Source organism: Oreochromis aureus, linkage group 8 (genome assembly GCF_013358895.1).
Source record: "Oreochromis aureus strain Israel breed Guangdong linkage group 8, ZZ_aureus, whole genome shotgun sequence".
Taxonomy (NCBI): Eukaryota; Metazoa; Chordata; class Actinopteri; order Cichliformes; family Cichlidae; genus Oreochromis; species Oreochromis aureus.
Window position 1 is genome coordinate 10,453,195 of NC_052949.1, and position 12,052 is coordinate 10,465,246.

Below are 12,052 nucleotides of genomic sequence, written 5' to 3' on the forward strand. Positions count from 1 at the left end.
CAGTGCTGAAATAGTATTTTTATTAAATACTTTCAAGATCCAAGTTCGAAGAATAACAAAGCTATGATGAAGACCAACTAACACTCAGACAAACACTTGATAGTCGTCAATTCATGGTTGTATTTCATTGTACATCATGATCATGCAAAAAAACTCCAGCATCCATGTGAAGGCTGGGGAGAAAGCGCAGCCCAATATTATATCATTACAACGCAGGGAAAACATCGAGGGCCTCATACCAAGCTACGGCTCCTGAATCTTTTTTTTTTTTCTTTAAATTTTGTTTTTTTTTCAAATATTTTTCATGTCCTATTCAACATTCTGGATGGAGGAAATTCATATTTCAAAAGATGCAAATATCATATATTAACACTAGCTCCATCCGTATTCAGGTAGGTACATGGTAGAAATGTGTAACTGAAACATGCATATAACTAGGTCTTCCTGCTCTGCTTCGTGACATGTGTAGGTCCCAAAAACCTGCACGCCCACACCAGAACTTTCTCAAAACTCCTCCCGACTGAGCAGGCACAATTTAAAACCACCAAGGGTAGATTAGATAAATAAATAATTTAGTCCTGATCAACATCTATCATTTCATTGTCTTTACTGCTTCCCTCTTTTCCCTTTTTTAAAAAAAAAATTCCCATGTGCGAGGGACAGTGCAGAACTCCAGCTTGGCAGATCGGCAAATTACCAAAACGACAAAGTTAACAGCAACAACAACGAAAGAACTCAAACCAGTAACACGGAAACAACAGAGAGAGAGAGAGAGAGAGAGAGAGAGAGAGAGAGAGAGAGAGAGAGAGGTACAAATAAACATCTCAAGAGCAGAGTCTGAAAACAGAGGGAGGGGGAGGCGGACACCTTGCAGGTTGGGGGGCGGGGACGGTTTCGGATACAACTGTCGCAGATGGATGGAGACAATTAAGCAGCACGGCGAGGGCGGCGCCGATGGTTGCAGCAGCGGTGTGGATATGTTACACAGCTTAAAAACACCACCAGGCGTGCGCGGGTGCATAATATGATATGAAAAGATGGCTCACAGCATTGTGGGATCAGGACTAAGGACACTATTATGAAGGTCTTCATATCTAAATATGGATCTATTAGGCTGAAAATGGGGGGAGGGGTGCTCAAACTACTTTTCAAACTGTTATTTCTTTTATTTTTATTCCCCGTCTCAAAAAAAACCCAAACAAAAAACAGTCGTACGGCCATGGATCTAAAGCTGGTAGCCTACACAAGCGTGTGTATTCATGTTTGTCGTGACCGATTGGCGAATTTAAATTACAGGGAAACAAACAACAACAAACGTCGCTTCTAATCTACTCGGGGAGGTCACAGAGGTCATGGGGTGATTCCCACTGCCCAAGTGCACAGGATGAGTGTCTCTTAGATACATGTACATATATTACACTTTTCTACATATATCTATACATACACTGTATTTACACAGTGATTATAAACAAACCAGGGCCTTGCAGAAAGCAGAGAAACAGCGTGGGAGGGAAGGTTAAAAAAGAAAGTGGTTAAAAGAGAGAAGAGAGGCGGGAAGGGATTAATGAGGGAGAGGCGGCAGCAGCAGCCCACTCTCTTCCTCCACTGCATATAGACACAACAGAACCTGCTAGCAGCTAAGGTTAACTTTAAATTTGCACAATAAAAATCCCTCATTTTTAAAAACCAAAAAACAACAAAAACTCAGCTGCTTTAAAAGGAGCCAGAAAACATAATGAAGCGAAAAGGCTCCGATTATTCACAGGAACGCAAAAGGGATCAGGATGCTAAAAATGCAACAGAACACATAACCCCCCTCCCCGATTCAGAGATCCCCAGCCCACATTCCCACCCCCACAATAACACAGTTTCCGTTCTGGCGAAAAAACAAACAAACAAAATAATAATAAAACAAGCACACAAACACGTAAAAAGCCTAAAGTTCTACACTTTGGTGCGTCATGTTTTTGATATCAAGTTTCTCTGGTCATCGACTGTCTGACTGAGCCAACCTGATTTGTTTTTCCCTCTTTAATTCAGTGGGGGAAATAACATAAAATAAAAATCTCCCTACATCTTAACAGCAACAGTCCAGGTAGTGAGCACTTTCTACCCAGTAATCCCTAATGTGTCCAAAATCTCAGCTGCTAACTTGACACTCCTCCCTGTTCCTCCGTTATTAGATAGTGAATATAAATGCTTGGTTGGGTTTTGTTGGTTTTTCTGGTACATCTAGTCATAATTTACACAGTATATTCATAACTCATACTCATAAACTGTCACAAGTTCAACTGTAAATCCTCTGCTCCCCCAGGACGTCTCATCTCGCACGGGCAGAAAAAAGATGGCTGCCAGGGGAGGGACAGAGGGCAAAGACGCGCCCTCCAATCAGGCGCCAGATGCATGCATCATCCCATGGGGGCGGAGTCTTGTGTTCAGCCGGCCCCCAGCAGGTCAAAGGAGGGACAGGATTGGTTGGTATCGTGGAGAGGGATGCGATCTCGCCCGGCCGGGCTCCTGGCACTAGCCAATCCACGCAGAGGACGGACCTCTTAAACACGCTTGCTGAAAAAACACTGCCCCCCAAAACACACACTCCAGTAGACTGGAGGCTCAGGACCACTGGGAGAGGAGAGGAAAGGAGAGAGGAGAGGTTGGTACCACAGCTGGAATCATCAGAATGTAAACAGTTCCAAGAATAGTTCGAGTTTATTGCTGGTTCTTATTTTTGTCGTTTCACTAAGTTTGTGTTGGTGTTTTTCTTACAACACAGTCAGTGCTGCTCCAGGACCATCACTGAAATGAACCAATCACATTTTTGCAACCTAGGGACTGCAGGTGTGTCTTCAGGGCGTTCTGATTTACTGGAAACCATCTTCGCCTAAATCTAACCAATCTAACCCAGATTTCTTTTCTTTTTGCTTAAATTTGATCAGATTTGCCGTTTTGGTGGCTCAGCAGTTAGCACTGTTGCCTCACAGCAGGAAAAGTTCTGTGTTTGGACCTTGGTAGGGCCCTTTAGCGTCGAGTTAGACTGGAGGCTTGTGCTAGTGTTCTCTGGAGCTTCAGCTTTTCCTGTCACTGCCCATCTGTGGCCAGATTCTTGATCTCAACAGTTTGGATACAGATGGGCAGGAAAACGGCCACAGATAACGGCTGACGATTTAAAACAAACAAACAAACAAACAAGCAAGCAAGCAAGCAAACAAGCCCCCCCCCCCCCCAAAAAAAACCCACTTGCACATTTTTTAAAAATTGAATAATAGTCCAACAAGTCCTTCCATCATCCATTATCATTTCCTTTTTTCCTATCTTCCTTCCCAATTTACTTCATTTCTACCTTCTTTTCATCCTTCATCCCTACCAGTTTTCCTTCTTTCTTTCCCTTCTAACCTTTTCTCCTTTCCTTCCATCCCATGACACCAAACCAAGCCTTATTTAAGACAGTTGAAATAGTCCATGACGCACCATTAATTTGAATGTCTCAACATTATTGAAAATATTAATATTTTAAATATTTAAAACTGTCTCTTGTGGACTATTTAGACTTTTCTGTAACCCATCATGTTTAACCCAGTAATGCAGAAACAAACAAAAACTCTTGTGAGGAGTAAGGATGTGTACCTGATCACTGTAGTGGTGCAGCAGGCGCTCCCGAGCAGTGGAAGTGGACGTTAAGCCACTTGCCATCGCGGCGATGCCACACTCTGGTCTCCTCTGATTGGCTGGAACGGGGGCGGCCGGTGGAATCCACGAACTGTGTGAGCCGGATGTAGGCGATGCACGCGGCGTCCTCGCCGATCAGGTGCACGTGTGGGTTGAGCAGGGTGGTATGCACGGGCTTGCTGTTTTTGCTCAACACTGCACAAAGTGGAAGAAATGTCCACGGTCAGCAGCGACCTCCAAGTATGACAAATGAGTTGCAGTTCCTTCAATCCATAATCGGGTTGTACCTGAAGTTTCCTCATGTTAAAAGGTCAAATAACCATATTTAAGCCTGGCATAAATTTGTAGGTATAGCTGATTTCCCCTTCATTTTTTAATGTAAACAGTGAAATCACCCATTAGTATTTATTAGTACGTAAACTGTAAATATTAAGGGCTCGACTCACTGACACTATTCAAGTCACTGAGGTGGACCTCTCGATTGAGTCTTTCATGTCACAGTATGCCATTTACGTGTATGTCACAGTTTTCTGTGTTGATGTGATGCAACAGTCTATGAATGCACCATGCTAACAAAGCTTAGCCCTTCACCTTCTCATGCGTACATGATTTCAGTGTGGCTGTGTTCATATTTCACTTACAGTCTATGGATCACAGTCCTCACTGGATACAGAGACACCACAGGATTAACTCACACTGACGGCCAAGCAAAAAATACTCTGTGACTCTTTGACATTCACTGGGAACAATTCAGCTATTACTGGAAGAACATCTCGTCTCATAAACTGTGCAGTTAGCAGACTTGCCAGCTTTACCTGCAGGAGCCTACAGTGCACCTCACTACATGCTTTACAGCCTGGTACTAATACTGTATATGTATTCTTCTGTCATTTGTTTGTTTGCTTGATTAAAAAAAAGGCTGAAATGTGTTGGTCAAGTAATACTACAAGACTTGTTGTAGCTTGGAATTCTTGAGATCATTGTTCTTTTTTTATGCGGGCGATCGTGGCTCAAGAGTTGGGAGTTCGCCTTGTAATTGGAAGGCTGCCGGTTCGAGCCCCGGCTTGGACAGTCTCGGTCGTTGTGTCCTTGGGCAAGACACTTCACCCGTTGCCTACTGGTGGTGGTCAGAGGGCCCGGTGGCGCCAGTGTCCGGCAGCCTCGTCTCTGCCAGTGCGCCCCAGGGTGGCTGTGGCTACAATGTAGCTTGCCATCACCAGTGTGTGAATGGGTGGATGACTGGTCGTGTAAAGCGCTTTGGGGTCCTTAGGGACTAGTAAAGCGCTATACAAATACAGGCCATTTACCATTTACCATGCACTTATTTAGAATTTATTTTTTTTATATTTAAACCGCTAAAATAAATATTTTAAAAATCACAACCATTTTTGACAGATACTCGTCTTAACTATAGGCTGAACACTAGTTCAGGCTGTGGATTGACAGAAAAATGAGGGACTGGATGTGTACCATCATCATGGTTACATTTTCCCTGCTAAATCAGAAATCTTGACCTTCCAAATGCAACAATTTCTTTTTTTAAATTTTTTTTATTTATTTATTGGACATAATTGGGTTTACAACTAATTTGAAGGAGCAACCAAAGCTGTATGAGTTGAGCTTCTTTTCTTTAAACAATTAAATAATTATTAGTTGCAGTCATAAATAGTCCAATAGTGGAGTTTATCCACAGTGACAACTATTCTTGCTATTTCCTAACTTGCCTGGTATTTCAAACTGCTTAAAATAAACTGTATATTATGCAAGTAAAGAAGAAGACTCACAGTTTTCAAAGTAGAATTTGTGAAAGTCCATTCCCTCCACCAGGTTTCCCAGAGCCTCGGGTTCGAAAGAGGTGAGTCCAGGATCACAAATCCTCCTGAACATGAAAAAACAAAAACGAGATGAGCCTGTTACCAAATTGCACTCGTTTCCACTCACAGAAAGCATCTGCTGCTTTTCACTTTTACACACAGTTGTACTCACGTGTAGGCATCGAAATCTCCATTGTTGATTGCTTCAATCAGCTGCTCCGTAATCTTGATGATCTCCTGTTTACGAGCTGCAGACAGAACAAGAGACAGAAAGAGGCAAACAGATGGCAGCTGGTGAGATGCCAGTTGGAAGGTGAGACAATAACAGTGTGGTGGGTTTCTGCACAATGACACTTTGTCTCATCGCTTCAGCTCCTGCCTTCCTTCACGTGCTCTTCCTCTGCGGCTACGGCTCGAGTCCCCTCTTTAACCTGGTCGCCCGGATCCAAAAGCTGCCTCATCACCGGAGCTCGACCCCCATCACTGTCTCTCGCTCAGCTTCTCGCCTTTGCGACGACACAACAACTGACTGAACACGACTCTCCGCCGTGAGCACACACTGCCAACCAAACAGAAGCAACAACTCTGCTTGTAGAGATCACAGCCTTCCTCACTCGAGGCCCACTTAGCTTTCTCCTGTTATGACCAACTGTTAGATGCACAAGTGAGCAAACTTGCCAGACTTTGACGGTTTTATTCACTCAGCTATTCCTAGAACTGATTAACAGTAATAGTCTGATCAACTTCAATCCCTTTCCTCTTCAAGTTTCTTTATATGGTCTTAGTTAACATCTGTTCCACACCAAACAAGCCATAACCTACAAGTTTATCATTTATTTATGTTAGTTGTTATTCAGTGTAAAGTGCCTCACACACTTTTAAAGTAACAGTAAAACCAAATGAAGAGATTACTCGTGGTACAACTTTTGTCTCCACAAAATCAATCAAGCGATATTTTCTTCTAGTCAACAAATTCAATGGAAAACACTAAAACCAGCAATAAACCGAGAGCACTGCATTTTATTCTGTGCCTTAAGAGCTCTACTGATTTCTAAACACATCAGTGAACCACACTGATGGGCCAGACGACATGCTCGGTTATTAAAATCAGCATGAGCGCTACAGCTCATCTTGACTCGTGTAGTTGTTAAGTTGTTCCTTCTACTTTTAAGATGAAATGCAGAAACAATACAGATGTTTTATTTCATTACTCAAAGCACTTAAACAACAAATATCAACGGTTTCCAGTAAATAATCGCTAAACATCCTTTCACCTGCATTGTCAGGATTACTGCTACTATACAGTATTACAGTATTATCTAGGTCAGTTTATGTCAGTAGTTCATAAAAACTTTGTTGCATGCCCCACTTTAGGAGGAAAAAAAAAAAAGAATTCACACCTCAAAAACCACAATTTCTGTTACTAATGATGTAAAAAGTGAAATAAAGATCAGCATGACAGACACTCGGGAAATTCACATTTATTTTTGCTGTGAAAAATAAAATCATATTCATTCATTCATCTTAATCATTTTCCATGTTTTTCTCCTCATCTATGGTGCACCCACATAATTTGAAAATCACTGCCATATCTAATGGCTGCCCATTACGATTTCAGAGATTATTACTAAGAAATTGTAGTTTAATAATACAATTTGCTATAAAAGTTCTTGCCATCTACTACTGTTGTAAATGATCTGGCATGTTTCTATGCATGTGACGTTAAAGACAGCTTTCTGACGCGATTCACTGAATTAAGGGGGCATTAATGTAATTTTTTTCCAGCTGAGAAGTTGTATCATGACTTCAATAATAAGGCATGAACACACCTTTAATCACACACACCATCTGGCTGCCTGAAATACTCAGAAGGGCAACAAAACCAGAATAACCTCTTTTTCTTTCAGCTGCTCCCTTTAGGCGTCGCCACAGCAGATTATCTGCCTCCATCTCACACTATGGTTAAAAGTTAAATCAGCTCTCTGCATGTATTCCTTCAATACATCCATGAAACTCCCCTGTGGCTTCCTCTTTACCTTCTTCCTGGGAGCTCCATCCATTCGCCAATATATCCACCATCACTCTTCTGCACATGTCCAAACCATTTCAGGCTTGCCTCTCTAACTTTATTTCCAAACAGCTCATCCCGAGCCGTCCCTCTGACATCCTCATTTCTAATCTTGTCCATTCTAGTCACTCGCAATTAAAATCTTAGCATCTTCAGCTCTGCCTCCTCTCTTTTTGTTAGCGTCACCCTCTCCAAGCCACACATTATAGCAGGTCTCACTATCAACTTTGGAAATCTTCCCTTTTACTCTTGCTGTCATTGTTTTGTTGCAAATCAGGCTTTGCTTCGGATTGTTGACCCGGGTGTTTAAGCTCATCGGCCTTCACTACTTCAACATGGTACTTAAAATCAAGACAAGTCAACTGTAAAGAAGCAAAACTGGTGACCAGACGACTCATTTGCAACCAGCTTTAAAAACAAAAAACAAACAAACAAAAAACTCAAAAAAACCACTAACACACTCGAGGAATGCAGAGTTTCAGCGAGCAGCAGGTAACAGTGAGGCGATTGCAGGGAAACCGAGTTAGTCAGTTAGTGCGGATGTGTTCTTACTCTGCTTAGTGTTGCTTTTAGCAGCGACAGTGTTGCTCCCTAGTGGAGCGGCAGGTATGGATGACTGTGAGAGTTCAGACTCGGGGCAGGAACTGTTGCCTGTGCTGTTCCATGCAATGCGCTTTACATCATGCGGTGGAACTGAAACACACAAGGGGTGGTCAACAAACAAAAACATGTGGATGGACAACAGACAAAAATGACAGAAATATGATCATCTACACATAACACGCGCACACTTAGCTCATGCAGGATAAAAAAAAGTTGATGAAGGTGATGTGGGTTAGTACATTTGGTAGAATAAGAAAGAAATAAACAGCTAACATTGCGTTTATGACAGACATGCAGATGGGTGACATGAGGACAGGGTGGTAGCTGGAAGCCAGATCAGTGCCGCTCTGATCGTGATGCTGTGCGATGTGGAAGTCAGTTAAATGCCTGCTCTGCTCACATCTACTCTACTCCTAACGGTCATACACATTAACATTAAGCCTCCTCTGATGAACTGGAGCACTGAGCAAAGAGACGATCGAAGCCATTGTTTGTTATTTGCTCAAGTTATGCCTGTGGGGAAACTTAGCATGTTCAGGAAGGAAGGCAGGAGTGGAAAATGCACACAGGAAAGAAGTTAGAAGAGGAGGAGGAGGAAGGGAGAGGGGGAGAGATTAGATTGTACTTTAGTGCAAGTTTGCCTTGCAAGAGCAGGAGGATGAATACAAGAGGTCAACAGACTAGAGGAAAGATGATAGAGAAGATTTGATTGGTGAAGAATGGTGTATTAAGAGAAATGGAAAAGAAATTAGAAGATGAAAATACACACACACAAAAAAAATAAGTACAGGAACACTGAGAAAGTGTGAGGACATGACGCTCTATGGTGTGCATGGTTCCATTAAAGTCAGACAGGCTGCAAGGTCTGTGAGACTGGGTGACTACTTTAGGACGATCAGCTGCAAGGTAAGCAAGACTTCCTCCAGATGGAGCTGTCACATTAGGAGGACAAGGGGATAGATGTAGCCATCACCAAAAAACAAACACACACACGCACACACGCGCACACACACACACACACACGCACACACACACACACGCGCACACACGCGCACACACAGGTTTCAGGGTTCCCACAGTGGCCCCGATGAAAATCAAAATCAAAATCTGTGTTTTTGAAATGACTTTCCACAATTAGGTCGAACACCTGTACAAGAGTTAACATGAGAAGAAAAGAAACAAAAGACAGGGTCTGTTATTTTTTAAAAGTTTGATCAGAGCACAGTGACGTTAAAGGGGACCCGTTATGCTTTTCCTTGTTTTCTGTCTGTTACAATAGTGGATGCTCATGTTAAACAAAGTGTCATATAGCCAGAATAAATTATACGTTTTCTTCTACTCTTGGTTCTAGATGATATCAAAAACATCATTAAAATGGTTGTCAGAGGCACTCGTCCCCGCTGTCCGCTGTTCAAAACCTTCTGTTTGCAAGGGGCAGCCAATCAGAAAGAAGTTAGCATAAAGAAGGGGGGGTTGAAATGAACTATTGATCACACAAAGCAACTTTAGTAGAGTCAAAGCATTAAAAACAAGATGGTGTTAAAGGAGCATAACAGGTTCCCCTTAAAGTGTCCATTAGAAGAAGTTACACAAGATCTGTGTTGCCTTGCTCTCACACAGCGAGCAAGAATGGAGAGCAGGAAGTGTGTCAGCAGTCAGTGTGCTTAAAAAAAACTAACAAACAAACAGCATGTTTGTCATAACTGCTAAAAGATTATTCCAGTTTATTACAACCTAGTTTCAATAAGACTGCATATAAACTAACTGCTCATATGTGGAAATGAAGTGGCACTGTTGAGGTGAAATCCAATAGGCCAAAAAACACAAATGACCGATTACCCAAGATGTAAACCAGTGACTTAGTGATTTGGTGGTTTTCAAAGAGAATATGATGCTGATTGTGTGGTCACAGTAGGAAGACTTTGCTTGAAGCACTTAAATTCTGCCTGTTTACTGTTTTTAAAATTATTGAAGCAGTGTGGGATCATTTTGGCAGAGTAGAGTAAACGGCAGGAATCATCCAAAGAAGAGCTTTGTCCTTCAAGAAGCCTGGGGAACTATCACTGAAGACTACTTAAATGACAAGAAAGCTTACCTAAGAGTTCAGGATATGTTGAAGAATAAAGGCGGTCATACCAAATATCGACTTTCAAGCTTATTATGTGCTGTATTTCTATGCATGTTTGCACATGTTTCAATGCATCGCTGCACCTGTGTCCCATTCTCCTAACAAAATATAAAGAAATGAACCATGGCTCTAGACTTTTGCAAAGTACATGCTACCATCACTCACTGTTTTGTGTTAAGATAATGATTATAGTAATCGACTGTGCAAACCTCAGAAAAATATCTATGTTTTTTTGTGCATTTGTGGGAACGGTGAATGAAATATTAATTAATTATTAATTATCTGAATACTGAAACGTCTCAATGGAAACCTGAGTCGAAGAAATTGTTTTCCTGCTGGGGAAATAAAGATTTCTGTCACTTAATTCAATGACTTGTTTCTACTGGAATCTGTCATTTGTCAATGTGCAGCAAATGCTACTGAAAATAATAGGTTTCAGAGCAAGGTAGTGCTGTCGTGTCCCCATGATCCTGTTAAGAAACTGATTATTGGAGCCGTGTTACACAGCATTAATTGGAAAGCCGTTGCTACAACATGGCCAAATGGTGTCGTTATGCTAAACCTACCAAAATAAGATCAAAAATGCAATAAACTGGAATTAACCTACAGAAATTTGTAAAAGCCAAACATAAAGGTGAATCATTTCAAAAATCTAAAACCAGTGGGAACCCTAAAAGAAAAAAAAGCTTGGTGGATCAGAGTGAGGGTGGGGGCTCAGAGATGTAAGACGTTATTGCCGGTGACTACAGAAAGCCAGGGTGGGAGTGAGGGGGGGCAGGTGGTGGTGGGGTTGGGGTGTGGGGGGTGTGGGGGGGTGTTATGTCCTAGCCAGAGGCGACCGTATAGCTTTCCGGTTGCCATGGATAAACTTACTGGCAGGTGAGCTTTGAGGTGAGGGCAGAAGTGGGGGCATCTCCTCTGTGGCGCTGCTCTGACTCAGCGCCGTACTGTCCGCTAGAACACACATACAAAACGCAGCCACACACACAATAAATACACACATACACACACGACAGACACAGTCAAAAGTGTGACAGACACGCGTCGTATCTCAGCACACCTGCCAGTCAGTACAGTCCAAAAATAAATAAATAAATATATAAATTAAAAAAAACCCTGCACATGTCACTGAATGGGAGACAGAAGAGAGAACAGGATAAAGGGAATAAAACACTAGAGTACCTTTCCTACCTTTCATTTCCTCCTCGTCGTTGGTGGCATTGCTCTCTGTTGATCCCTGGGATGCAGAGGAAAGAGACAGACACATGCTGAAATCAAACGCTGCCAGGATCCGGCAGGATCGAGCCCGTCAGGTGCGTGTGATGCTCTGCGTCGGGCTTTCAGACAGAAATAAAAACAACAAAACACCCATCTCACCTTGACTCCATCGGGAGCATTGTGCACCACTGTGCTTTGAGATTCCTGCGATACAGAACAAAACAGTTAGTCCAAACTATTGTCCTTAAACAGTGCCTCTCAACTGGATTTAAAGTGGGCCCCTTTATTTTTTACCTCAGCCAAAACCTAAAACTTAAACATCTTCACAACAGCTGGTGGATCCAAAACTAAAACACCAGAAAAGAGTTCGTAATTTCCCCAAACGCTGGTCACATACTAAAATGCATCTTCAGATGTTTGTTTGGTCTAAACACAGAGATGCTCTCAGAGAAGACGAAACACAGGGGAATCATTTGCTGAGAGCTCACTCAATCAATTAATAGCCTCATCACTTCTGGTCTGTTATCATTTATCAGATTTTACTGGAACTACACC

At 42.2% G+C, this 12,052-nt stretch overlaps 1 protein-coding gene across 14 annotated transcripts in view; it reads right to left on the reverse strand.

The window, feature by feature from the left end:
- Positions 1-12,052, reverse strand: part of LOC116322699 (calcium/calmodulin-dependent protein kinase type II subunit gamma) — a 40,971-nt gene continuing 28,919 nt past the window's right edge. For 4 of the 14 annotated variants that reach the window (XM_031742839.2, XM_031742837.2, XM_031742843.2 and 1 more), the window contains 8 exons: positions 11,657-11,701; positions 11,462-11,516; positions 11,153-11,233; positions 8,101-8,241; positions 5,653-5,728; positions 5,451-5,545; positions 3,625-3,861; positions 1-2,622 (listed from right to left, as the gene is read on the reverse strand). In XM_031742839.2, coding sequence (XP_031598699.1) covers positions 3,629-3,861; positions 5,451-5,545; positions 5,653-5,728; positions 8,101-8,241; positions 11,153-11,233; positions 11,462-11,516; positions 11,657-11,701 — 726 coding nt within the window. In that variant the 3' untranslated portion in view covers positions 1-2,622; positions 3,625-3,628. The remainder of the gene's footprint in view (positions 2,623-3,624; positions 3,862-5,450; positions 5,546-5,652; positions 5,729-8,100; positions 8,242-11,152; positions 11,234-11,461; positions 11,517-11,656; positions 11,702-12,052) is intronic. The other 10 variants (XM_031742844.2, XM_031742845.2, XM_031742847.2 and 7 more) reach the window with 5 other exon arrangements.